This window comes from Oryzias melastigma, linkage group LG15 (assembly GCF_002922805.2).
Source record: "Oryzias melastigma strain HK-1 linkage group LG15, ASM292280v2, whole genome shotgun sequence".
Classification (NCBI taxonomy): Eukaryota; Metazoa; Chordata; class Actinopteri; order Beloniformes; family Adrianichthyidae; genus Oryzias; species Oryzias melastigma.
The window spans coordinates 4649752-4675130 of NC_050526.1; the positions used below are offsets into that span (position 1 = coordinate 4649752).

Genomic DNA, 25379 nt, shown 5'->3' on the forward strand with positions numbered 1-25379 from the left:
TTTATAGCTTATTGAAAGTTTGACCAAATGCTAAAACAACGTTTAGCAGCGCGTGCGAACCTCTCCGCCAATAGGAATCTGGTTTTAGACGATGACGCAAGAACGTAGTGTACGTCAGACGGAAAACGACGGGCCAAGGCGCCAAATTAACCTGACCTGGAGAAGTACCGTCGCGGAGGGCAGATTTCTTCGACTTCACACAAACCTTTTTCAAAAAACAAAGCTGACATTGCGCTTTACGTGCTCAGTCGTTCAGTTTTAACCCAGCGAAGCATATTTTACACGCATTTCAAACCAGAGCGGTCGCGATGGGTTTGCTCGAGCGATGCCAGGAACTCTTCAGTACCTCGAATCTGTATGAAGTGCTGGGAATAAACAAAGACGCGTCGGAAGCGGAGATAAAGAAGAGCTACTACAAAGTGTCGCTGAAAGTACACCCGGACAGAGCCCCTGAAGACCCACAAGCAACGGAGAAATTCCAGGTTTGCTCTTTTTTTTTTTTTTTACCGTTAGCCTTCGAACAACAAAATAAGCTAGGTATCAATGTTAGCTAACGAAGCTAACGTCCATGTTAGCTAAAAAAAACATGGACTTTACAACTTTGTTATTTCAAACCAAAACACATAGTTTCTTACTTATTTGTAGGTTTAAGTAGATGTTTCCGGACACGTTTTGTTATTTAAATAGAATCCACGCTGTAATTTCGATTAATTATCTTCATTTTGTTAATATTCGTGTTTTTCCTTAAATCTTTTCACTTAACATGTTTACTCAGTCATTAAAGCATCACTTAAATGGGGGCTTTTATAAATAATTTTGTGATAGTTATAGCAAAACGAGTTATTTTCTGTTAAATCAAACATATTCAAATCGTTTCTTGTTAGTGCACCTTTTAACTCTGATTGGATGCTCGTATAACTTGTCACAGGTGTTAGGAAAGCTGTACTCAGTGCTGACGGATCAGGAGCAGAGGGCTGTTTATGATGAGCAAGGAGTGGTGGATGAAGAGTCAGATGTCCTTCGTCAGGACCGTTGCTGGGAAGACTATTGGAGATTGCTCTTCCCTAAGGCACTGGACTTTTTTTTTATTAACAAGAGCTTATTTATTTTAAATGACGAGAACTGGTGTTTTCAACATATTCTGACTCCACTTTGTTTTCTAGGTGACAGTGCTGGACATCCTGGAATTTGAGAAGAAATACAAAGGCTCGGACGAGGAGCGCGAGGACTTGATCCGGCTTTACGTGCAGCACGAAGGAGACATGGATGAGATCATGTCGTCGGCTCTGTGCTCCTCGCAGGAAGATGAGCCCCGGCTGTGCGGCATCATCGAAGCCGCCATCAAGAGCGGAGACGTTGAAGCGTTCCCCTCGTTTACCCAGGAGAGTGACAAGAAGAAGAGGGCTCGTCGGAAAAGGGTGAGATTTGGAAACCCTGTGTCGGGGTGAAGTCATTAACTCCATTCTGTCAACTTCATTGTAATAATCTTTTAGGCTGACAGAGAAAAAGACGAAGCGGAGGAAATGCAAAAAAAGATGGGGCTGGATGACAAAGATGACAGTCTTGTCATGATGCTTAAGGTGAGCTTCTTCGTTAGCATGTGTAATTCTAACAGCAGCTACTATTTTTCCCTCAGTGTAACTCCATTTTTTAAATACATTTTTCTACAGCAACGACAGCAGTCCAGGGAGAAGAATTTTAATAGTTTCCTGTCAGACCTGGAAGCAAAATATTCTAAAAAGAGTTCAAAACCCCAGAAGGGAAAAAAAGGAAAGAAATAAATGTCAGCAGTTTCTTTTTTAAGGACTTCCAAATAAAGATTTTTGTCAGCATTGGTCTCTTATTGAATGAAATAATGTAAATTTCTCCTGTATATCATGTAATATGTATTTGTTATGTTGCTAATAAATGTATAATTCTAAAACATATTGTATAAACCTTTATTTTGCTGAAGTAGTGCCTTTAAAGTGCGATTGTCTCATTTAATTTAAACTTTAACCCATTATAAACCTCAAACATTATTTCACCGGAAATTTTTATTTACAAAAAAGGAGAATAAATTAATAGTATGTACACACAATTAACAGATCTTCAAAGAATTATTTACACGTCCTACATTGTAGGTGCATTTGAACAGAATGGCCAGTTGTAGAAATAACTGACAGCAGCTTTTAAAGAAAATCTGATATTCCTCATTTATGAATGGGAAGTTCTGCACAGATGGATACAGCCTCAGGTGTAGCATCAAACAAGTCATTTTTTTCACTATATACCTGTCAGAGGAAACCCGTTCCCTGCATAGATAAATACTGCTGCACAGAGAATGCATAAACTTAATTAACATGTTCACCAAATACACATTACATTCACACTTCCATTATTTCAACTATTTGAAACGCATTACTTTTTCTTTTTGTGTGTTTGGCAGACTTAATTATTGAGTGGAATACAAATATTAAATAATAAAAAAGAGAGTTGTTTGTCGAAGGAAAAGCATGTTGGAGTGCTGTGGAAAGACGGACGGATGGCAGATCAGAAGGACGCTACAGGCCGGGTCTGCTGGCTCTGGATGAGATGCCTCCTCGGCTGTGGGACCGATGTGCGACTGAGGCAGGGACCAGTGGAGCTGAGGGGGCAAATACAGCCAATAAACAAAAGCAGACAATTGGCAATCTCCATCTTGTTTCAGGGGGTAAATTATTCATTGTAGTTTCTGCAATTTAAAAAAAGCAACAAATTAAGTCTGTTTTTTTCCCTTTTTAATTCTAGTAAAAGGGAACATTTAGTGAGTATATTAAGACTGCCAAAGCAATAAAAATAGCTTTTAAAACCTATTAAAAGGTTTCAAGAGCCATTTCAATTGCCAAAAGCTACAAAAGGCTTTTTAAAATTATAAAAATGTCACCGAATGCCATAACAATATATTTTAAAAGCTGTTGGAGTAACTTTGAAAAGCCACAGTACTTAAACACCTGAGGCGTCGCCGGTGACGCAGAAACACAAAATCTTTAACATACTGTGACTTTTCCACCATTAACACGATCATTTCAGCAGTTTTTGAACAGCAGCTCAATGAAGTTTATCATATTAACAATTAAAAAATGTCAGTAAATCAAAGAACATAAATACTGGAGCTCCAGTGTTAAAACGATTAGCCTCCACCAATTTCTCAATAGTACTATTTAATATATCTAAAAGTACTGTAGAAAAACAAATGAAATTTAACTTTTGGGCTCCACTGTGACTTTTAGTACCAAAAGCAATTAAAGTTAAATCTTGATTGCTTTCAGCAATCAGATGTAATTTCTGCAGAGGAATTGCAAATCTAGTTTTGTTTTATTATTCTTATTTGTGGATGGTTGAATTTTAGAATAAAGATAATGAAGTAGCTTTAAGATTCTGAATTTTTTTATTTTTTATTCTTAATTTTATCCTAAAACCAAAAAACAAATCTGAAATTGTCACCTCTTTTATTGTAAAAAATCATGTTTTTAGATTCATAATGAGTATTGAAAAAGCCTATTGAAAGTAATTTAAATGCTTTAAAAAATTCTGGTTTGGTTAATTCATTTGTGCTGAAAAAGGGTCTAAAATGGCTTTTCAGTACAGGGCACCTACAGACTGGAACTTTCTCCAAAAAACAATACAGCTTTCAAAACTCATAACTTTGCCTCAGTTTAATGTTATAATGAAGGACCTGGAAACAAAATCACTAATCTGTAATTGTTTTTAATTATTTACTGTTTTATTCTGTTTATTTCATCATATTCATTTATTTTTAGAGTGTTTTAATATGACCTGTTGGGTGTGTGTATTTCTTGCCTCTTGACCAGGACTCCCTTGAAAAAGAGATCAATGGATCTCAATGGGATTTTTTTCCTGGTTAAATAATGGTTAAATAAATAAATAAATAAATAAGTAATTTGAATAACTGAGATTTGCTAAATTGATAATATTTTTTCCAAAGATTTTTTTGAAGTTCATTTACTGTAAAAAGAGCTTCAGAAAATCCCTAATCTCTAGAGTGTGACCTATGTTCTACATATTTTGCACAAAAGATCAATTTGTGTTTAAAAGAGGCTCATAAATGGAAGTGGTGGAGATGAGAGGTTACAGAGCATTTAAACAGCTCTTTCACAAGATTTGTGAAACCATAAATGTGCATCCATGCTAAAATTAGGGTATTTTTGTCTTTTATTAGTCTTAAAATGCTTAAAATATTGATCTATTTGAGCAATCAGATGTGATTTCTCCAGAAGAATTGCAAATCAAATTTTGTTTTATTTTTCCTATTTGGGGGTGGTTGAATTTTAGAATGAAGATAATAAATAGTTTTAAGATTCAATATTTTTTATATTTTATTTATGCAGAATTTGATCCTAAACAAAATCCAAAATCCAAACAAAAAAAAAACATCAATTGTCACCTCTTTTATTGTGAAAAGTTCTTTCAAGATGTTTTAAGTCATTGAAATGCTTCAAAATCCTGGTCTGGTTTGTTCATTCGTGCCCAAAAGAGGTCTAAAATAAATAGTTTGTATGAAGGAGATTTGCTAAATTGAGAATAGATTCTTGTCAAAGATTTTTCTGTTTGTTTTGTGAAAGAGCTTGTTCACTCTTAAAATGTGCTTTAGAAAATGCTTAATCTGTAAAGTGTGACCTCTGTCCAATATATATTTGCACAAAAGCTCCATTTATTTTAAAGGAGGCTCATAAAGTAAAATAAAATGGTGGAGCTGAGGGGTTCCATCCACCCTTTTCAGCTGTTAAAGTCATTTAATCTAATAAAGTGAAATAGAAACCTCAAAAAGTTGTAGCAGTTAGTAAAAATAAAGTAATGAAAGCCTTAAAGAGCTTTTATTTTGGTTCCACCGACCTGGGACAACGGCTTGCGGCTCTGCATCGCCGTCGTCTTTGATGGGCGAGTGCCCCAGCGGGTGGTGTGGAAACGAATCCAAGAAAGATGAGCTGCTGATGCCGAGACTGATGCCGGTCACCCCGATTCCCAGAGAGTCTGCTCACACCAAGGAGTATGTCAATGAATAACCCTTAACACGGAGCTCCAGTGTTTATGTTCTCTGATTTACTACACGTGTCAAAGTCAAGGCCCGGGGGCCGGATCCGGCCCTCCAGATCCTTTTATTTTATTGTTATTTATGGCCGGATGTTATTTTTATTATTTATAATTATACTAAAAAGTTGGTTTTAAAAATTAGGATTCTGCTGCTTATTGAAATGTTTTGCAGTTTACTAAGATTTTTTAGGTCATTTTGGAGTTTAGCTAATATTTCAGCTACATGCTAGCTGTTTAGGCTAATTTAGGCTTTTTTAATTTGTTTTTTAAGCTATTTTAGAGTTTATCGCTAATATTTCAGCTATATGCTACATGCAAGTTTTTAAGGCTGTTTTGGACTTAGGCTAATATTTATATGCTAGCTATTTTGGCTAATTTAGACTTTTTTCAGGTTTTTTAAGTCTATTTTGGAGTTTAGCCAATATTTTAGCTGCATCCCAACTGTTTTGGCTAATTTAGGCTTTTTAAAAGGTTTTTCAGGCAGTTTTGGAGTTAGGCTAATATTTACACGCCAGCTGTTTTGGCTAATTTAGGCTTTTTTTAAATTTTTTTATTTTTTGTCAATTTTGGAGTTTAGCTACTATATCAGCTACATGCTAGCTGTTTAGGCTAATTTAGGCTTTTTTGCAGTTTTTAAGGCTATTTTGAAGTTTAGCTATTTTTTCAGCTACATTCTACATTTTTTTCATTTCATTTTTTCTTTTTGGTTGTTCATGCTAATTTGGCATTTAGCTAATATTTTAGATGGCTATCAGCTTCAGTGATTTCAGCCATTGACCTGAGGTGTGTTTTGGATTTTGGCCCCATTTGCAATAGAGTTTGACATCCCTGATTTACTGTAACTTGTTATTTGTTAACACAATAATTCCAGCAGATTCTGAAGGAGAAAAGAGTCAGGAGCCGCTTTTCTCCTCCAGAATCTACTGAAATTATCGTGTTACCTGTTGAAAAGTTACAGTGAATTTAAAAACTTGTGTTTAAGAGTCACCAGTGACGCCTCAGATGTCAAAGAGATAAAGCCTGAGCTTTACGAGCACACAGTGGAATTTCTGACCTGCGCCAACGGAGCCTCTTCCCGCCCGGCCCAGCCCGATGTTGTCCAGAATGGTAAAGGAACGCTGGTACGGAGTGTCCGACTGAAAAACAACATCCAGCATGTTAACCAATATAAACATTCCAAATAAAATGTGATAGAAAAAGTAGGATCCCACCCTATACGTGTGAGTTGTGTTTGGGCGTGAAAAGATGTCCAGAAATTGGTGTCGATCCCGCGGAATCAAACCTCCAGCCTCATCGTTTATAGCACTGTGAGCGCGGCTGGACGGGCCTTTCTGGCGCTAAAAGGACAAAAACAAAACATCAAAAAACTGTTTTTAAAGGGTAACCAAACCTTAAATCAACTTTTTATGTCTGTTGACTTCAATAAATGAGGCTTTAAACGTGCTGTCTGTTGGTTGTTAAAAATGTTATTTCATTTGCAATGAATATTTCACTCGAGGGTTGTTTGTTTAATACGTTAGCGTTTATTAGCTATGATGCTAGCTGCATTTTACCGCTCTCATACCCTCAGCTGTACCGGTGTTCTAACGAGCTGTTCTACCTCGAGTTTTTCCTACCCGCAGCACAAACTGATAGCTAGTTGGGGGGGTGGACAGGCTTACAGTAGCTTAACTGAGAAGCAGCATAGCCTGATCTCAAGATGGAGGGGTAGCACAGATTTATGGGCGGCCCGCTAAGATTGAAAAGATTACGTATTTTCGATAAGCGCATGCGCAGTAAGTGCAGATAGGAAAAAATCATGGGTAGGAAGGATTTATAGGACACTGGCTACTCCGCTAAGGTTCTTGACCATGAGCGCCGGCCTCGGGGGAAGGTGGAGGGAAAAAATCCTCAACCTCCTCAGAAAGTTCTGTGGAGATACTGGCATCACTTTGCCCGGTACCATTCTCCATGTTGAAGACATGGCATACGCTACATAAAGCTAACCTGTCAATCATAGATCCAAGCCACACCTCCAATGCTCAGTCTGGCTCCATTAGCCCCGCCCACTTTTGGGGCATTTTTCAAAGCTGGGCTGAGAACTGAGTCAGCCTCGAACTGCCCTGTTTGGTTACCCTTTATGTCACTACTTGAAGCTGTTTTCTCACCTGTGAGAGTTTTGGATGCTGCCCTGCGTGGGATGATTCCAAGTCTGCCGTTCCAATGGGGGGTAAGAGGGTGTTTCGGCTCAGAGCCAGCAGGGGGGACGTCAGGGGGTCGCTGGCTGTGGGGCTGTGAAGGGAGAAATCACAACTTCCAAAAGCTCCTTGGGACAAAATTTCATTTTGCTTCCTATTTTTTCATAAAACTAACATTTATGAGTCATGTGACCTTTCCACCTCCAGTTACCAAATCCATTTCTGCAAAGAGTAACTTAGAAAAGAACTTTAGTTACTAACGTACAGCCGTTTCCCCCGGATGACTTCATCCAGAGAAACTCCTCCCGAGCTGGACTGACTGAAGCTCGGTACCAGAGGCAGCAGGTTTCGAGGGGGCGGGTTTCTGCGCCGCGCCGACTGCGCAGTGCGGGACAGCGAGGAAGAACTCTGCTCCAGGGCTCGACGGGGGCGGAGTTTGTTGGAGGGGGCGGCGCTGGACCCCAGTCTGTGAGCTGGAAGCTCCTCCTGGTCCCTGAGAGGGAAGAATACACAGCAGAGTGTAACAATTCCAATCAAGATGCATGAAACAAAAGCTCAAGGTCTTGATTTTATATGTTTTTGTTTTGTTTGTCAGATTTTCCTGCTTTTTTCAGTCATTTGATGTATTTATGTTGCGTCACAAAGAAATATATTTGCTTAAAATATTTTGATTGGTTTAGTTAAATGGGGCAAATATAACAAGTTTTCTTCTTTATGTCCCTTTCATTTTCACCAAAGACTAGAATATTGTGTAATTTATTGTTGTGAAAATGAAATATATAAATTAAATGAAACTTTTAGACTTGTCGCAACAAGAAATAATCAATCATAAAAGACAGTCTGATACGATGTGACATGGTTGTCACTTGGTTGCTTTGTTAGGATTTCAGCAATGAATTGAGATTTTAAAAGATGATATGTACAATTTTTGTCAGTTTTTTAAACTAAAAACAACAAAAAAGTTCTTATATGAACACCACCCCTATGATGGTTGTCACCAGTTCTCTCTGTATTTAAATAATGTAATCAACCTGAATTGATTATTGTGTTTAGAGAAATAAAACCAAATCATTTTCAGTGTTTTCCCTTTTTTGTTTGCAGGTCCTGGTTGAGTTGGGGTCTCCACCCTCTGGGTGGACCTGGCGAATCCCACAGAGGGTATAAAAGCTGCTGGGGGATGTGGCGTCGCTCTCTCCCACCTGGCAGAGGAAGCTGCAGCCTTACCAAACCCATTAACCTTTAATTACAGATTTAGTTGGGTTAGATATATGTTACAATAAATCTCTGGTTTGGCCTTACCCAGTCTCCTTCTTGTTTGTCATGACTTTTATTCAAGCCGGTCATGACAAGTTGGGGGCTTGTCCGGGATTATATTACTAAAACTTATTTTACTGTCATTTCATAATACAAGATGGTTAAAAACAAATTTAAAAGCATCCTTAAAAGGCCTGTATGTGAAATAGTCTAAAAAATAATGATATTGTGTTATTATGTCAAAACATCTGGGAATATAATTATCTATGCAGGTAGGAAACTGTTAAAAAAAATAAAAAAAATAATTGATTTCCAAATGAAAAGTAAAACAATGTTTTATTTGAAAAGAATTTACCAGACTTTAGTAGATTTATTTTTTTTTTTAAATCCAATAATTGTCTTAGGAAAAGTAAAAAAGACTTAAATTTGATCAACTTGCCCAGTTATGACATTCTAAATGATATTGCAGTGACCAAAAATGCATTATTAACCCTTTCTTGCCAAACATTGATAATTTGAAATGAAATGTAGGACTCTAGTTAATTTAGCATCACTTTGAACGGAAAAAAAATTATATATATATCTGGAAATAAATTCAGGCACGAAACGGTTAAAATAATTATTCCTTTTCCCTTACTGGTAAGTTTTTCTTTCCTGAATAAAATGCATTTTTTTTATATTTAAACCTATTTTACCTATTTTATTAGGAGATTTGTTTTAAAAAAAAAATTTAAAAGTAGCAAAAATAAATGGAAATCTACTAATAGAAAATTACTAGATATTTTTCTGTAAGTTAATGTGGTTAAATATTAATTTAAACAGCGTGTCAGATAAACGTACTGGTTTCTGTCCGTCTGGCCCAGGTTCCGGTGTTGCAGGGGAATGCTCTGGATCACCATGAGGTCGTTAAAGTTGTGCTGGGCGGCCGCCGCTCCAATCGGCGCCCTCCCAGTCTGAGGAGTGATGACACATGAATCAGTGTAATTGTTAAGATGGGTAGGAGGTGCCAAAAATGACAGAAATGTTGAAGATTTTCAAGGACAGAAATAGCAGCAGAATAGCCCACAAGGTTATTGATACACATAGATAAAAGTGGTTATTCATCATGCAGTAAAGTCCCCCAAATCACCACTAAAAACGGATCAGCTACCAAAAAAATGAATTTAAATAAAAAAATATTGCAGTTAATTCAAGGAATAAAATGTTAAGCTGCTAATCAAAATAGCATGTTTTCTAAAAAATAAAAAAGAGCCTCTACAGACTCTATTTTGACTCCAAGTGAGAGTTACATACAGTGGAAGGCCTTTTCTGCTTTTTGGATTTCCATCTGGACTTTTGCTTTGAGCCCCTCGCCTCTGTGTTCTTTAGGGAGGGGTGGGCAAAGAAAGACAAAGAGAGTGGAGAGATACGCACATTTGAAGGACAACAGAATGATACAGAGAAGAAAAGAGAAGGACAAAAACAGAGAGAAACATTGAGGAGATGAAGGGCAGAGAGGGAAAGGAAGGAAAACAGTGATATACAGGTTAATGAGTCAAAGAACAGAGACTGAAGAGAAGAACAGGCCATAACAATAAAACATACCTGATATAATATTCATTATATCTGGTTTTTAAGCTCATATTTGTTTTTATGTTACATTATTTGTTTAAATTCATTGCAGCTCTAAACTAGGAAGCATTTTTACAAATTCCTTTAAGATCCACTCTGATCAAAATGGTGATTTTGTGTCATTTTTCTCATGATAAAAGTCAAATATAAAGAAAATTAAGCTTAAAACTGCATTTCCAAGTATTTCTTTATTCAAATAATCAGATGAAAAAAATGTGGTTTAAAAAAGCCTGCAGTTGTGACATAGAAGCTACTAGGCTGGGTTAAAAAATTGATTAATCGATTTGAATCGATATAAGCTTAATAGATCAAGGAGCATAGGACGGCTAATGCTAACACTCGGTCGACCTAACGTACATCGTTGACTAAATGAACATCTTTATAAACTCACAGGCAGGAATTTTCCAAACTCTTTTAAGGAAATATTTTTAAAGTAACAATTTGTGGTTTAAAACATAGTTTATTTTCACATACTGTTGTCTTCTTCTTCTGGAATAAAGTATACTGCTATAGCGCGATCGCCACCTAGTGGTCAAACTGAAGTGAGGGAGGGCTTACTCTGCGACAAGTCAGAGGTGAATTCTAATGAACAACTAAAACTATGCAGAAAATGTCGACTTTTTCTTTTTTTTATTTTGGCTAAAAACAGCATAATAATAACTAAAAGAACACTGGAAACGCTTTGAAAATAGATCAAAAGATGATCAGAGTGGGACCTTAAAGATAAAAATATGTTTCAAGAGTTAAAGTCTCCCAGCTGTCCTTCAGGTTCTGCCTAAACCACTGACCTGGTACTGTGGACCAGCTGTAAAGGGCGTCATCCGGCTTTGACCCAGTTTGGGTAGCGTCGTGGACAGAGCGGACATCAGCAGCAAAGCATCCTGGGAGTCTGGCTGTGCAAGGCTAACGCTTCCAGAGATCGTTTCATCGTCTGGCCAGAAGACATTCATCAAAAATACGTCAAATGAAACGCAATTAAATAAGAGATGAGCTAAAGTAAGAAAAAAAAGGGACCGAAAAGCCTCACACGAGCAGTATTCCCAGTAGCTCTGGAGCAAGTCTTTCATCCAGCCCACCGCCTCCTGCCACACATCATCAAACAGCGAGTCCAGAACTGCCTGACGACGACCCTCGTGTGGCGAGACGGGAGGTAGACAGTGGTGCCTCTGGACCCACTCGGAGCAACCCTCCTGCCCCTCATCCCTTTTGAAGACACAATCATTTAACATAAATGTGCAACAAAAGAAGCTTAAAGCTCAAAAAAGTTACTTTAAAGTCAATAACTTACACATCCCTGCAATCAAAAGCCAGGAATTCCTCCATCAGACCCTCCACTTCAATCTCCTGGGGAGTTTCTGGACTTCTGAGGCTGCTACAGTCATGAGGAGGGTCATCGAGGTCTACTGAGCAGGACCTGATGAGAGGAGCTCTCCTGCCCTGAACGTTCAACCTTCAACCACCACAAAACAAAACCTTATTTTATGTCTTTTTAAAGGAAACTCACTGAAAATCCAGAACATTAATCCCAGGAAGCAGGAAAAAACTGGTCTAAATATGAAGTTACCATGTAGAGACTTTAATAGATGCTTTAAAGAAAATCTGTTCTAATATAAAACTAAATTACTAACAGTATTTGTTGAAGAGGCAAATCTAAAGAGCTTAAATCCATCTGGGAACCACTGAGGACCTGATTTGAACACTTACTCTGCCTCGTCCTCGTCTTTCTCTTTAGGCTTCACACGACCGTCTCTGCCAGTTGAAGGGCGGTCAGCCGGGGTGACTCCTCCTGGAGTGGCAAACCACTGGAAACCCTCATCCGTGGGATGCAGCAGCTGTTTCCCCAGAATCCTGAGCAACGCCAACAAAAAGAAGAGTAAGATAATGTTGTGTCCTACACAAGAGGGAGTGTTTTACAGCCGTTTCAGGTCAAACGTGAATTCCCAAAGTTGCTTTCTATGGAGCCCTGGACATGACATTCAAAGAAAAAAACTTCACTTTAAATTAATTTGTGGCCACAATTTTTTTTTTTTAAGCATAAATAAATATTTTATGGACACAAATTAGCATTTTATTTGCATTTTGTATGCAGAAAGAAATAATTTGTGTTCACAAATTAGCTTTATTTAAAGCACAAATCAGTTTTTTGTGGGTACAAACTGGTGTTTTCTGGGCAAAAATTTGCATTTTGTGAGCACAAATTAGCATTTTCTGAAAACAACTTAGTATTTTTTTAGCACAAATTAGAATTTTGTGAGGAAACCTTAGTATTTTGTGGACATAACTTAGTATTTTATGGTACAAATTAGCATTTTATTAGCATTTGTGCAAAAATGAGTAAATTGTGGGCATAGATTAGTACATTGTGCATACAAATAGTATTTTGTGGACACAAATTGGTATTTTAGTATCTTCACTTTCTGCTGTTAATTTGTGGCCACAAAATGCTAATTTCAGCAAACATCATGCTAATTTCTTCCCACAAAAAAATAGTTTGTGCACACAAATTCATATTTGTGGAACCAAGATGGCAACTTGGCATTTTATTTGCATTTTGTGCACGTACATAAATAATTTTTGTGCACAAATTATTGTTTTGTTAGCATTTTGAGGGACAAATTACACTTTTGTGGTCACAAATTAGTATTTTTTGGGCACAAATTAGCACGTTGTGCATAGAAATCAGCTTTTTATGGGCACAAATAGGCCTTTTTTTGTCACAGATTAGCATTTTCTTAGCATTTTGTGTGCACGAGTTAGTATTTTGTAGCCACAAATAAGCACAATGTGTGTTTAAATTAGTACTTTGTGCACATAAATTAGAATTCTTTGGGCACAACTTAGTATTTTGTGCGAACAAAGTAGTATTTTAGTTTCTTGAATTCCTGCTACTAATGTGTAGTCACAAAATATTAAGCGACCTATATCTTGCAAAATCAACTTTTTTGAGCTTTTAAGTTTATTATATTGTTGATTCCTCACTAAAAACAGCCCTTTGTAGTATTTAGATCCATTCACCCCTCATAGCCGAGGCTGGCTCTAGGTTGAGGTCATAAAATGGGCGGCAACCACAAAGAGTTAAAGGCGGAGCCTCAGATATCGTGATGAAAAAAAACTTGCGAAAATAACTCGTATGTCATAAAAAAAGGTTTTTTAATGTAAAAAAAATGATTTATATGGATATAATTTACTCTAATAGGTTTAAGAATTGCATTTTAATTTGATTACACAAAATGCTAATTTGTGGCCAGAAATTATAAATTTATAATTTAGTGTTTTTTTCTGAATGTCATGCCCCGAGCTCCATAGTTTCCACAGTGATTTGCTAAAAGGAAAGAAATTAGGATAGCATACCGGAGATGTGGAAAACGCGAAGTCCACTGCTGGCATTCCTCCATGAGGCCGGGAAGAATCCCCGATCCGCTCCCTCTTCCCTCGTACAGCTCTCTGTCGATCTCCTCGAACATTTGCTGCACCTGCCGCGACGCTGCTTTGTCAAACTCCTGAAGTCACACACAAGTTTCCCAAAGAAAAACTGTTATTTTCTATTCCCTCGTTACAATTTATTTGATGTATTTATCTAAAGAAAAAAAAAAAGGTGAAAATATGGTAGATATATCCTGGAAAAGTTTAGAAGAAACATGCTGTTGCTTTGTGTTTACACATTTTCTAAAAGGGAATCAACTATAAAATTAACTATTAAATATAAACATGAAATCAGTGTTTTATGATTAAATAATCAAATGTTAAGACATTCTATATCCAAATGGAAAAGAATGTCTTCTATAACAATCAGTAAAGCTGACTTACATCGTAACCCCAGGAGAAAACCGAGCTCCTCTCTGTAGAGACGCCCGTCCCTGTGCAGCTGTGGATCCCGGACCAGGACTGGTTGGAGTCCACGGGAATGATGGTGGGACAGTCGGAGCGTCCTGAAGCTCCAGAGGTCTGTGAGCTAAACCGAAAAACAAGCAGGTTACAGAAGATCTGTTGAAGGTTAATTGTGCAAATTTAGTCTGTGTTTTTATTTTTGATATGTGACTTAGAATATAACGGCTAAATAATATATTTTAACATCAAAGCAACTCTGCAAAACCCCAACTGTGGCTAGGATAGGCTCCAGCAACCCTGTGACTTTGCAAGAGATTAAACAGGTTTGGAAAATGGATGGATGGATTTCAAAGCAATTTGTTATATATGTTTAGAGAAGGGGAACTGACTACTCTAAAGAGCTGTCTCATTATTTATTCTTTTAGGAGCGTGTGATAATGTGACATTAATGAACTTGCCTCTGGGTGTCACATAGCAAGAACTCTGATAACCATCTATCTGCTTAATGGTGCAGGGTTACAAGACACAAAAAATGTGTCTATGATTTCTACTAATTGCAAAAAAAATGCTATTCTTTGTTTTAAGGGGTGAAGGTTTCTGTCAGGTTTGTTGGACTGGTTACCTGTTGTGTGCAGAGCCAGATCCCTGAAGGTCATGGAGGAAGCGCGGGGGAGTTTGGATGTCTTCTTCCGGGAGAGGGTGGTGATCGAGGCTACTTCGAGACAACCCACGACTGCACAGAAGACACGTGGATAAAATTTACACTTAACATTCAAACATAAATGGGGTGAGCCTTTCACATTTTGTACAGCTTCAAACTGGCAGTATAGTATTTCAAAATTGAAGATGGAATGTTTTACAAAAGCTAATGGAAAATACTATGCACTTATTCACATAAACCAGCAATCTTTAACACTAATTTGGTCCAGTTTCTTAGAGCCAAAAAAAAAAAAAAAAACAAGAGCCACTAGTCCTACTTCACCATTTGACAAAAAACAAAACAAATAAAAAAATAAAAAATAAAAAAACAGTTTTTGTGGAACATTAGTCCATTTGGCTACAAAATAAACCTTTTAAAATTCAAAATAATTGAAATATAAGAGTAATATATTTCACTATTTTGACTTATTTCACTTTTTACTGCAGCACATGCAAGTTCTTTTCAAAATAAAATACACTCTTTGTCAAATAAGATCCTCTTGGTGCATCAGATAAAATTATGTACTTTAAGAACTTTGCCTCTGAGCAACAACTAGACACTAAAAATGAGAATATGTCATTTAAGGCTTAATTGAGTGGCAAGAAAGGCACTTTAAATAAATAAAATGGATAAATAAATCACTCAGACAACAGATTCAACCTTTTACCATCAGTTTGCTCAGTTATCTGATATGCTAAAAATCCAAACAAATATGACAAAGCATGATTAAATAAAACAAATTAATTATTTATTCAAATCACTGGACTTTTTTTCCAAAATAAAAAAATAAAATCCACAATGGAGGGACAAAAGAGTTACATGTGACCCTACAGCCTCATATTGCTGACCCTTGGATTAACCAATATGTCATAACATTTTTGCGTTGAGGAATACTAACAGTGATCTTTAGTTCATTTTGAATATCATTGATAACCTTTGGCCAAATAAATAAATAAAACTTTACTCTAAAAGTATTGATCATCCCTTTATTCAAGGGTATCATCTGGCTCTGTCACAGCTGATATAATCCAAATGTAATTTTTGATAATTTTTTTATCTAAATAAAAATGTAGATTTTTTTTCTCCAACAACTTATGATTATAAAGTCTTTTTCTGTTGTTGTTGCAGGAGTTTATATGTTATCAGTCCTCCAGGCAGAGCATACAACATAAATATGAAACATATGAGAAGAAAAACCTTAAATTCAACCTTTGTTTTGATCTTAGTACTCACATTTCAAGTTTATGCGACACGGGTCTCCTGCTGTATCGTGAAATCATTCTCCTTGTATCTCCGTTTTAAAGGCTAAATCCATCATCTCTGATTCCTTCCCGCCTCTGCTCCCTAGGATCTTATGGATAAAGCTAACATTTCAAGCACAACATTTTTTCTGATATAAATCCACGGAGATGAGACAGAACAATTTCAGGGACAGATGCTAACGATCCATTTAGCTTCATAAATGCTAAACATGAGCTAACCGGGATGAACCATGATGAACAAGGCTACAACAAAGTCCTTTAGAGTTAATCATCGTTAGACGAATGTTAAAATAACACACACGAACCATCTAAAAGCTTTGTGTGCGCGCCATAATTTAGCATAATTGTTTGATTATTTTGTTTTTGCCATTAAATAACTAAATGCTAGCACTAGCTAAACCTATGGCAACAATAACGCCGCTGTCATGGATACCAATTGTGGTGAACTCGGTATTTGATGGGAAATGGAGTTGAATTTAACCAACCGTATCCTAAAATCAACGAGTCTCATACTTTAATTCCCAGCATGCACTGCAACTGGTGGTTTGTACGATAAGAAAAAGCTTCCGTTGAGTTTAGTAAATGGTTGAATTGACACACCCCAAAAAACTTACTTTAGACTTTAATGTTGCCTTATATTTTTTTTATAAGTTTATTTTTTTTTCTTATTACTTTTTTTAATCTAGGGGGTGTTTACTGGCATGTTTTTAAATAAAGCGGAACTTAAAGACTGGAAAGGGAACCTTGTTGTAGGGAGTAGTCGGCTTGTAATCACCGTCGGATCAATCAGTTACATCGTGGATACGTCGTTTGTAAACATGATTAAATAGTTTCTGTGTCACTAATTTTTATTTCTGCTATATCCACGTAATTATAGTAACACAAGGTAAGCTGAAACTTAAAGTCTGTTTTTACAAATGACGCCATTACGTAATTATAGCTTTTAGCTAGCTGTAAACATACTAGCTGCATTTCAACAAATGTCATTTTTGAAAAGGTACCTTTCTTTTAAAAAAAAAAAATTCGTATATCGTTATTTATATTTTATTTTATAATTTATTAGAGGAAAAAAAGAACGTTTGGAGTTGAAATTAGGAAAAAAATCATATTAGTACACTTAGTTGTTACTAAATGAGAAAACTGTTATGCAATAGGACAAATTATGACCTTTTATCACACACTTTTCATAGTTTGTTCTGTATTTTCCACAGATTACGGGCAAAAGAAAAGGAATAAAACAGAAATGGACCCATTACAACAAAGAGTACTTCAGGATGATATGGTCCAGTACAAAATCTTCTTACTACCTACAACTCCTCAGCAGAACGAACAACAACTGAAGCAGTTGCTTGGAGACATTTTGGCAAAGTTTGCCCCCTTGTTGGTTGATTATATTTGGCAAAATCAACCATTCAATCTCCAGTATCGTCCCTCTAAAGGTAAAGTTTGTTATATGTTCTTCCCACTTTAACTAACTATTAACTTTTGCATTTTCTGTTTGCAAGCAGGAGACATCCCATCTCACCTCGGAGGGATCACTCAGTTTGGAGACAACGTTGAAGACGAGTGGTTCATTGTTTACCTCCTGCAGCAGATCACAAAGACTTTCCCAGAGCTGGTTGTCAGGTGAACAGCATATTTTTGGGGTTATGTTTCCTTCATTTAAACTAATTCTTGCTTACATCACTTGTGTTTTCTTTTACTTTTCTTCCAAACATCATTATTTCTCTTTGATGTGTGAGCAGAGTGGAAGACAACGACGGCGAATTTATTCTCATCGAAGTTGCAGATTATCTTCCCAAATGGTTGAGCCCAGATACAAGCGAAAACAGGGTGAGTCAGGCACGCAAAATGGCAATTATTGTGTTTTAAATCATATTCCTATACTTTTAAAGTTTTTATTAATGTCTTTTGAAAGGCGATTGTGGACGGATTACTTTCGTAAAGACTTTTGATCAGGTTAATTGTCTAAAATTAGTAGAACCAGACAAACAAAGTAAAAAAACAAAAAAGACAGAAATAATTGAAATGACAAAATAGGGATGGACATATCACTTGGTATCACCAATACCAACAAATATATATAATTCAATTTCGCCTACTTTTTAAGTAGTAAAATGTATTTTTTAGTCGTTTTAGTTTTTATCTCTTGACGTATCCCTGCTGCTTTATAAGGAAACAGCTTTTTTCTCTTTATACAGATTGATTCTGTCAATTCAAATCAAACTTTATTTATAAAACACATTTTATACATATTTGACACAGAGTGCTTTACAAAATAAAAGCATTTTTCATGTAAAAAAACAAAACAAAGACATTTACACATGAAAAAATGGCATCACACACATAATTCCTACAATATAATGAAACATAAAATGAGACTTAAATAATGCAAAGTAGAAATATTGTTAATTTAGTTCTGATTTAGTTATCAATCTTAAAATTGTGTAAGAAATTTAGTTCTTGTTTTTAATTTTTAATTAACTCGGAGAAAGTATGATGCAATAAATCCCTCTTTCTGAGTACAATTTCTTCAAAAACCAACTGAAGTTAAAGTATAACTTGTTACTACCCACCTTCACTTGTTTTAGTCCTTTTTTTTCCAAAATGTTTTGCAGGTTTTTCTCTTTAGGGGAGAGTTGCACATCATTCCTCGCCCTTCCAAATCGAGTTCTGTGGGCTTCCCGCGTAATGTGGTCCCCAGTGTGGAGCAGGCTCTCACACTTCTCTCTGATCACTCAGAAGCTTGTCAAGCAAGCCCAGAGATACGTTCAGCCCTGAGGAAAAGACTCGAGGGGTAAGACACTTTAAAAACAAAAAAAACGTCTTAATTTTTCTGTGTTGCGTTGTGCTATTATTGGTTAAATAATGTGAGAGTCTAAAGATAAAAAAAAATGAGTAAAATGTATAAATATTTTTTGCATAATGAATAAAATCCTATTAAATGATTAGATGTCAAAATAAAAGCCTTTGCTTCTCTGCAGGTTCCCAGAGAAGATAAAAAGTGGCCTCCACCGCGCTCACTGCTTCATACCTGCCGGAATCGCCACCGTGCTGACGCATCGTCCTGACCTGGTGGCGCCTGCAGTGTCGGCGTTTTATTTCAGAGATCCAGTCGACCTGCAGGCATGTCGGAGCTTCAAGACGTTTCACCCTGACAGCAGAGTCCTCACTCTGGTAATGAAAATCCAAAAACATTTTTGTACCATTTTAAAAGGCCTATGCCATGCAGAATCAACTTTTTGAGGTTTTAAGTGTATTTTAATGTTCATTCCTCACTATAAACAACCCAAAACGGTGTTTTGATCCATTCATGCACTTCTGAGTATTTCTCTAAAAACCTGCACTCTGAGCACCAGCCCCTCCCATCATTCAAACTTGAGCCGGTTCTTACGAGCTGATGTCACAGATTGAGAACAGCCCCTTTCAGGAAGAGTCTGCTCTGCCAGAACCGCCCCCTATGCTAACACAAATACCCAGTTTCTCCACTCAGATAGCAGCGATCGGTCGATAACTTTGCCGCTCAGCTAGCGGTGCTCAGCCGCTAAATTCACTGCTCAGCTAGCAAGGATCAGCCACTAACATTTCCGTTCAGCTACCACCTCCGCCACCCAGATAGCAGTGATCAGCCGTTCAGCTAGCGGTGATCAGCTGCTAACTTTGATGCTCGTTTAATGGTGCTCAGCTGCTAACTTTCCCGCTCAGCTAGCAGGAATTAGCTACTAACTTTGCCACTGAGCTGGTGGTGCTTAGCCGCTCAGCTAGCGGTGCTCAACTGCTAACTTTGCTGCTCAGCTAGCAAGGATCAGCCGCTAACTTTTCCCCTCAGCTACCAGTGCTCAGCTGCCACCTCCGCCACTCAGCTAGTGGTGATCAGCCACTAACTTCACTGCTCAATTAGCAGCGCTCAACTGCTAACTTTGTCGCTTAGCTAGCGGTGATCAGCCGCTAACATTTTCCCTCAGCTGCCAGTGCTCAGCTGCCACCTCCGCCACTCATCTAGCGGTGCTCAGCCGCTAACTTCCCCGCTCACCAAGAAGGGATCAGCTGCTAACACCCCCACTGAGCTAGTGGTGCTTAGCCGCTCAGCTAGCTGTGATCAGCCGCTAACTTCACTGCTCAGTTAGGGGCGCTCAACTGCTAACTTTGCTGCTCAGCTAGCGGTGATCAGCCGCTAACTCCGCCACTCAGCCACTATCTTGCCACTACCAGTGTTGATGGCCAGGGCTACTAAAAGCAGATATACAGTATGCACATCCATCTACACAAAAGTTGGGATGTTGTTAGTTTATATGGGTGAACTCAGACCAGCTCTATGATGAATTCATGAAATGGGTGGAGCCTCAGAGATCGAGGCGCCTCACTTCCAGGTGGATAATCTCATTAAAATAACTCATATTTTCTAAATCATGTGTTCTTTACTGTACCAAAGGTAATATATGATCATATACATGGATATAGTTTACTCTGAAAGACTCAAAAAGCATGGTATAGAGTGGACCCTTTGATATTATAAACTCATTACATCTGTGACATCTCTCCTCTAAGATCAACCTATTGACTTTTCCAGGTTATGTTTACACGCTGCCTGTACGCTCAGCTGCAGCAGCAGCAGTTCACTCCAGATCGAAGGAGTGGCTTTAACCTTCCGCCGCGCTCTCATCCTCACTACAAAGCCCATGAGCTTGGCATGAAACTGGTTAGTCCTTTATTTGTCTTCATCTTCCCATCATTCTGTTGCTCTGCTTTTCTGTGTAACACGAAGCCTCGTGTCTATGTTCACTTTCAGGCTCACGGCTTTGAGATTTTGTGCTCCAGGTGCCGACTTCCTTCTGCAGAGCCCGACGCCGCCGTCAGTTGTAACCCTCAGTGGAAAAGTTTTATGAAAAGCCTCCAAAAGAACGACTACTTCAGGGTTGGTTAAGCATTTGTAGAGATAGTTGGTTTATTCAGTGCTTTTAATGATTTGTTTAATTGATTTTACACATCCAGGGGGAGTTGGAGGGTTCGGCCCGTTACAAAGAACTTTTAAGATCAGCAGAAATTTTCTTCAAACAATCCGTTGCTTCAAAATCAAGGTGAGTTGTGTGCACGACACCTGCAGCTTCCTTTAATTTGCATAAAAAGCAATCTTTAGTGTTTTTATGCATCTAGAAGAGGCTTGATTGGGCTGGAATCAGCAGACTTTACTGCTTTTTACTTGTTTCTTGTGACCGCCAGAGTCCAACAATGGAAGAGGCCTAGTTTTAGATGTTAGATTTGTACATTATTTAATGAAACATACCTGAAAGCCAAACGTATCAGTCTGAACACGCCTGCTGTGTGTTTTCTCAGCGTTCTCTCTCCCGGGGAGGAAGTTCTCCAGGTGCTGCACAGCTGTGGACCCATTAACGTGGAGGAGCTGAAAAAACTTGAGTCACAGCTCCCTCTAGAGGACAGTGAGTAGAACTTCCCTTAAATCTGTATTTTAAATTCCAAGTTTGATTCATTACAAGTTAAAAAAAAAGCTAACATTATGAATTTACTAAATCGTTTAATTAAAAAAATATTAATTTAGAGAATTTTCTAAAATGTATTATAATATGGCGTCCATGTTTAAGTAGATGGGCCATATTTCTGTATTGTGGTAACAAAAAAAAATGTAAATTCTAATTTTATTATGTAATTTTGAAATATATTATATTTAAATTTATGATTTATAAACATTTGTGGCAGAAAAATTACTTTTATTCCGCACTACTCAGTAATATTTCAGTTTTCATTATAAAACAGTTGTAGGGAGAATGTATTTGCCTATTTTAGCCACTAGAGGGAGCCGTTTGTACATCAACCCATCAGAATGACTGGAAAAATACATGTTTGTTGTTCAACTTAGAATTCTTGTCAATAAATATGCTCCAATATATGTATATATTCTAAAAAGTGTGAATTCCTCTCTTTATGTGCCGCCGTTCATTCAGGCGACAGCTGGCTCGATATAACCGCTCAGGGTTTGGAGCAGCTGCTGCAGGAGAGAAGTGGAGGAAGAATGGATGTTGGCGGAGCTTTTAGCTCCATCAAACGGCCGGAGAACTCAAGTGATGCAGCGGAAGAAAACACGGAGGTGAAGGGAATCGAGGAGGAGGACGACAGCACGTACAGCCTGGTGGCGGTCAGTCAAGGGATTAAGGACTTCTTCAACTCCATGTCCTCACATGAGGGAGCTGAACTGCCTTGGTGAGACAAGTGCAGGACCACCCCCTTTTTTGTTTTTTAGTCTCATGCATGTTCATGAAATCCTTTTTTTCCCTTGTGGTTTAAATAAATAAATTCTTAATTAATGCATATCCTTTCTTCAGAGACTTTTAGTTACGCCTCCTATTTTCTTCTATTCAGGAGCCGTCCATCCCAACCTTTTCGATTTGACCCAGACTCCATGGTCAGCGCGCTCGACCAGCTGCTAGGTTTGTAGAAGCGTATCTATGGAGAGAAAATAGACTCTTTCAATTCTCGATTTGTAACTCATACAATACAACTGTGCACACTTGGAATTGTGAACCACATTTACGCACAAATTAGATCTTTTCATGTCTCCAAGATCCGTGTGTAAATGGTGCGTTTAAATGCTGCTAGAATGCTGGGTTATCGGAGTTTTCTTATCAAACGCTTTGAACTTTGATTGTGAATAATATCTGGTGAAAACTTGACATTCTCCCTCTTTATCAAACAGATATGCCCAAAATTAATATAAAAAAAGTCTAAATATGCGTTTTTTTAAAACTCTAAAGCCCATGTGTCAAAGTCAAAGCCCTCCAGATAACTTTATTTTATTGTTATTTCTGGCCCGTTGTAATATAACTTGTATAATTTTGACAAAATATATTTCTATGGAGAGTAAAATATTGAAAGTTATTTAAGGTTTAAGTTGATTTATTCTGGAAAAATATTCCTGCCTTTTTGATTATTTTTAATTGTGTTAAAAAGTTAGTTTTAAAGTTTTAAAAATTGGCATTCTTCTAGCTTTTTAGACTATTTTGGCATTTACCACGATTTCTTTAGGGTGTTTTGGAGTTCAGCTAATATTTCAGCTACATGCTAGCTGTTTGGGTAAATTTAGGCTTTTCTTTTAAAGTTTCTTTTTAGATTGTTTTGGAGTTAGGCTAACATTTACACGCTAGCTGTTTTGGCTGATTTAGGTTTTGTTTCAGTTTTTTATGGACCTTTTAAAATTAGTCTATTTTTTCAGTTACATGCTAGCTTTTTGGCTAGTCTAAGTTTTTTTTTTTGTTTGTTTTTTGGCTAATTTGCCATATAGATAATACTTTAGCTGACTATTAGCTCCAGCACTTTCAGCTATTATCTTCAACGTTTTAGCTATCAACTTTAGCGTCTTCAGCTATTAGCATTAGCATCCTCAGCAGCCAAATTCAGCTTACAGCATTCACACTTGCATTATCGCAGGTGACGCGAAATATCTAGTTCATGATTATGTTAAAAAGTTACTTCAAAGTTTTAAAAATGTAGTTTTAGATCATTGAGTACATTTTTATGTTGTTCGGCTTACAACCTCAGGTTTGTTTTGAATTTTGTCCCCTTGTGCGACTGAGTTTGACAAGCCTGCTCTAAAGTGTTTTGTGCTTATTTTTTAAAGATTTGTATGTGTAGTTAGTTTAAAGCTGCTGTAATTTTAAGTAGTTTGTTTGTAAATTATATTTTGTAGTTTTTTAAATATATTTTATTTTCAAGTTTAAGTGAACAAATGCTATAAAATATGGAGACAAACAAAATTGGGGGAAAAAAACAGGAGAAAAATAAAATTAATTAAATTAATATGAGCTAAAATGATTATTATTGATTTAAAAGTACATAAATATATAAGGAAAAATGGAAAACGTATATGATCTCTGCCAGCCAATTCTCAAAGGAGGGAGGAGTTGTTGATTTCCACTTTAGAAGGATACGTTTTTTGACCGTATTTTGTTATTTTTGTACACACAGTTACACACAAAATGAATTGTTGAGTTACAAATCAATTTTTCTCTCCATACATGTCTGACTTTTAAACTCCTATTAAAATGTTGGCCTTCAACTTTTAGGAAACAAAGACAAAGAACTAGATTCAGATGATCTGGAGGACGACGATGATGAGGATGTTGACCACGATGAAGAAGAAGAGAATGAGGAAAGCTCGTCTGATCACGCAGAGATGAGCGGGCCGGAAACTATTAACAGCATTAAAAAATACATGGACCAAATGGATGAGGAGCTGATGAGCACGAACGTTGGACAAAGCTTCAGTCAAACAGTAAATCCTATCCTTAAAAACACGTTTCAAGCACAATAATGACAAATATTCATAATAATCAAACTTTTTCTGTGATTTACTTTTGTAGAAATTAAGCGAGCCGAGCTCCGAGAACGCCGCCCCTCATTCTCCAGAAGGCGGAGCTTCAGAAGAGGATTTCCAGCCTTTAAATTTGGATGTCAATCTGATGGCGAACCTGCTGGAGTCTCTCAGCTGTCAGGCTGGGCTGGCTGGACCCGCCTCCAACCTGCTGCAGAGCCTCGGCGTACACCTGCCTGCTAACTCGGACCCGTCTTAGACAGCAGGTGACGGTCAGAAGAAAGGAAATTAGATCAGCTGATGATCAGGCTAAAGGGTCACATTGCAGTGATGATCATTTCTGAAGAATCTTTTCTCACATTTAATGTTAAATGTTCTTCAAAATGTGTTGTTTCCTCCTGGAAATGCAGATTTTGTGACTATTTTATTCCTAAATAAAAATAAAATTTTTGTATATAAATCTATGTTTGTCTTGGGATTCAAACTTTCTCAAGTAATAAGGAAAAGTGAGTGAAAGAGGCTGTTTATCTTTCTTCACACACATTAATATCTCCTCTGGGTTATAATTCTTATTATCTTGTGAACTGATTGTTTTATATCTACTCTCTGACACAACAATATTATATGCCTCCCTTCTCTGATTGGTTAACTTGAGTGCAAGAGAACACTTTGGGCTTATTAATTAACCGTTTAGAGCGTGAGTCTTTGACCTTTTTCTGCAACTTTTCCGGCTTAGATAATTCCATAACTAAAAGAACAGAACTGTTCCAGGGAAACGGCAGCTTGGATAAGCAAAGCGGTGGCAGTTTAAGATTCGTAATCCCACATAAGATTAGAGTTTTGCAGCTTTTTGAGAAACTATGCCCCCTTTGTGACCACTGCAAGTCACAGTGGGAATATTATCAGTGAAGAAAAAAAGTAAAATCTACTTTCTTTGGAGATACTTCTTTGTTTGGAACGCTACATTGAAAACCTCTAGCTAAACATAAATTTGTGCAAATCCAAAAGAATGATGATGTAGTGAGTTATTTATTAATCTTCTGTCAAAAATGAATTTACAATAACTTTCTACGAGGTAAATTACTTTTATAATCTGCAGTGCAGTATATGGTTTACAGCCACATTTTTTCAGCAGACTCCTGGCTGGTTAA

General features: G+C 37.2%; 3 protein-coding genes across 5 annotated transcripts; 2 read left to right on the top strand and 1 right to left on the bottom strand.

The window, feature by feature from the left end:
* Window positions 1–111: 111 nt before the first annotated feature.
* Window positions 112–1832, top strand: dnajc9 (DnaJ (Hsp40) homolog, subfamily C, member 9). The gene is made up of 5 exons (XM_024297477.1): window positions 112–482; window positions 929–1069; window positions 1164–1418; window positions 1494–1580; window positions 1671–1832. The coding sequence occupies exons 1-5, from the start codon at window positions 309–311 to the stop codon at window positions 1779–1781; spliced, it is 768 nt and encodes a 255-aa protein (XP_024153245.1). The 5' UTR covers window positions 112–308; the 3' UTR covers window positions 1782–1832.
* Window positions 1833–1943: 111 nt separating this feature from the next.
* Window positions 1944–16065, bottom strand: fam149b1 (family with sequence similarity 149 member B1). 3 transcript variants are annotated; one of them, XM_024297464.2, is made up of 16 exons: window positions 15877–16065; window positions 14566–14676; window positions 13923–14067; window positions 13467–13615; window positions 11820–11963; window positions 11404–11565; window positions 11143–11318; window positions 10904–11046; window positions 9798–9866; window positions 9345–9457; window positions 7516–7743; window positions 7221–7344; window positions 6285–6410; window positions 6128–6209; window positions 4876–5013; window positions 1944–2626 (listed from the first exon to the last, which is right to left on the bottom strand). In XM_024297464.2, exons 1-16 carry the CDS (start codon window positions 15921–15923, stop codon window positions 2544–2546), a joined length of 2040 nt encoding a protein of 679 aa, XP_024153232.1. In that variant the 5' UTR covers window positions 15924–16065; the 3' UTR covers window positions 1944–2543. The 3 variants fall into 3 exon arrangements, with proteins under 3 accessions (XP_024153232.1, XP_024153233.1, XP_024153234.1); XM_024297465.2 differs by lacking the exon at window positions 9798–9866; XM_024297466.2 differs by lacking the exon at window positions 4876–5013.
* A 585-nt stretch (window positions 16066–16650) lies between these two features.
* ecd (ecdysoneless homolog (Drosophila)) lies at window positions 16651–24682 on the top strand. The gene is made up of 14 exons (XM_024297467.2): window positions 16651–16791; window positions 17117–17344; window positions 17414–17531; window positions 17651–17738; window positions 18524–18702; window positions 18890–19082; window positions 20476–20604; window positions 20695–20820; window positions 20898–20983; window positions 21240–21343; window positions 21866–22121; window positions 22281–22348; window positions 23981–24189; window positions 24278–24682. Exons 2-14 carry the CDS (start codon window positions 17149–17151, stop codon window positions 24485–24487), a joined length of 1962 nt encoding a protein of 653 aa, XP_024153235.1. The 5' UTR covers window positions 16651–16791; window positions 17117–17148; the 3' UTR covers window positions 24488–24682.
* Window positions 24683–25379: the final 697 nt, after the last annotated feature.

What these genes read in the sequence shown, in the direction of transcription:
- fam149b1 (XM_024297464.2), bottom strand. Translation starts at nt 15,923, where the DNA reads ATGATTTCACGATACAGCAGGAGACCCGTGTCGCATAAACTTGAAAT. An exon ending in TCTGGCTCTGCACACAACAG is followed by an intron (nt 14,068 to 14,565) that starts GTAACCAGTCCA and finishes TTTTCGGTTTAG; the next exon opens with CTCACAGACCTCTGGAGCTT. An exon ending in AGCAGAAAAGGCCTTCCACT is followed by an intron (nt 9,458 to 9,797) that starts GTATGTAACTCT and finishes ATCACTCCTCAG; the next exon opens with ACTGGGAGGGCGCCGATTGG.
- dnajc9 (XM_024297477.1), top strand. Translation starts at nt 309, where the DNA reads ATGGGTTTGCTCGAGCGATGCCAGGAACTCTTCAGTACCTCGAATCTG. An exon ending in AAGCAACGGAGAAATTCCAG is followed by an intron (nt 483 to 928) that starts GTTTGCTCTTTT and finishes AACTTGTCACAG; the next exon opens with GTGTTAGGAAAGCTGTACTC. An exon ending in AGAGGGCTCGTCGGAAAAGG is followed by an intron (nt 1,419 to 1,493) that starts GTGAGATTTGGA and finishes ATAATCTTTTAG; the next exon opens with GCTGACAGAGAAAAAGACGA.
- ecd (XM_024297467.2), top strand. Translation starts at nt 17,149, where the DNA reads ATGGACCCATTACAACAAAGAGTACTTCAGGATGATATGGTCCAGTAC. An exon ending in CGCGCTCGACCAGCTGCTAG is followed by an intron (nt 22,349 to 23,980) that starts GTTTGTAGAAGC and finishes TTCAACTTTTAG; the next exon opens with GAAACAAAGACAAAGAACTA. An exon ending in GACAAAGCTTCAGTCAAACA is followed by an intron (nt 24,190 to 24,277) that starts GTAAATCCTATC and finishes TTACTTTTGTAG; the next exon opens with AAATTAAGCGAGCCGAGCTC.